At 42.0% G+C, this 1,590-nt stretch overlaps 1 protein-coding gene across 1 annotated transcript in view; it reads right to left on the reverse strand.

Moving 5' to 3' along the window:
* Positions 1-633: 633 nt before the first annotated feature.
* The window catches only part of LOC118407415 (zinc finger protein 208-like), a gene marked incomplete at its 5' end in the record, with an annotated part of 15,469 nt that continues 14,512 nt past the window's right edge, over positions 634-1,590 (reverse strand). The window contains one exon of the mRNA XM_035807890.1: positions 634-1,386. Coding sequence (XP_035663783.1) covers positions 1,046-1,386 — 341 coding nt within the window. The remainder of the gene's footprint in view (positions 1,387-1,590) is intronic.

The raw sequence follows: 1,590 nt of genomic DNA on the forward strand, positions 1-1,590 counted from the left end.
AAGAAAACAGGTAAGATGACAACTTAGTTTGGATGATGAGGTTAATACCTACTGTTACCAATCCTTTGTTCTTCCATCATTTCAAAAGTTTTCTGGCAGTTACGGACCTCAATCCAAAACAGACTTGTGTCTACATAAAATGTTTAACAAACACCTGCAACTAACAAACACCTGCATCTTCTACCTACATGAACAAAGCAAGTATAACAGATACCTGATAACATTAACACTAACACTTATGTAAATGAAGATTAGTACAACAAACTATCTTAACATTAGTAGTAACGAAACAAGTCTTCACACAATAACTGCTTTCATTAGACTAGCTCTGTTGTTACCAAGGTTACAGGTAAATCACAAGCCACAAGATTTCTGCAACTTGAACTGCTATTCCACACTAAATGGATATCTTGGACTTTTACAAAATGGCACATGCGCAATGAGAAAAACGTACATAAAGAACAAAACCTACTCTGTTATACTTTTCTTACTAATATAAGATTGGGAACTTCTGATATGAAGAAATCAACAAGAATATAAAAGTAAAACCTTTCTTAGCAAGATTATTACAACATTTCATGGAGTTACAATCAGATAGCTGGCTATGACAATGTCTAAACTACAAAAGAATATGAAAAATGTAAATTGACAAACTTGCTATGTGGCCAACATCTCTATTTCACACTCCTGATCCAGGGATTTCTTATTTGAGAGTTTGCATGTGCTTTATAAGACTACTGAGCTGACTGAAATGCGGTAAATGCTCTGCCATATGTTTTACCAGCAGACTTGCAGGGGTTCTCCTCAGTGTGAGCATACATATGCTTCTTCAATGCACCAGGCTACCAAAAGGTTGCTTCGCACCTCACAACCGTAAGGTTTCTTACCTGTGTGAGTCCGCATGTGCTTCTTCAGATTATTCAGCTGACTGTCTGCTACATTCCTCACATTTGTAGGGTTTCTCACCTGTGTGAGCATGCATATGCTTCTTCAGTTCATCTGACCTGCTAAATAGCTTGCTACACTCCTCACACCTGTAGGGTTTCTACCCTGTGTGAGTTTGCATGTGAGTTTTCAGATTGCATAGCAGACTGAACTGCCTGTTGCACTCCTCACACCTGTAGGGTTTCTCCCCTGTGTGAGTCCGCATATGTCTCTTTAGATCACCCAGCTGACTGAACTGCCTGCTGCACTCCTCACACCTGTACGGCTTCTCCCCTGTGTGAGTCCGCATGTGTGTCTTCAGATGACCCAGCTCACTGAACTGTCTGCTGCACTCCTCACACCTGTAAGGTTTCTCCCCTGTGTGAGTCCGCATATGTTTCTGCAGACTTCCCAGCCGACTGAACTGCCTGCTGCAGTCTTCACACCTGTAAGGTTTCTCCCCTGTGTGAGTCTGCATGTGTCTCTTCAGATCAACCAGCTGACTAAAATGCTTGCTGCACTCCTCACACCTGTACGGTTTCTCCCTTGTGTGAGTACGCATGTGTTTCTTTAGATGAACTAGCTGACTGAACTGCCTGCTGCACTCCTCACATCTGTAGGGTTTCTCTCCTGTGTGAGTAAGCATGTGTCTGGCTCAATAAGGTC

The sequence above is a fragment of the Branchiostoma floridae genome, unplaced genomic scaffold (genome assembly GCF_000003815.2).
Source record: "Branchiostoma floridae strain S238N-H82 unplaced genomic scaffold, Bfl_VNyyK Sc7u5tJ_1338, whole genome shotgun sequence".
Classification (NCBI taxonomy): domain Eukaryota; kingdom Metazoa; phylum Chordata; class Leptocardii; order Amphioxiformes; family Branchiostomatidae; genus Branchiostoma; species Branchiostoma floridae.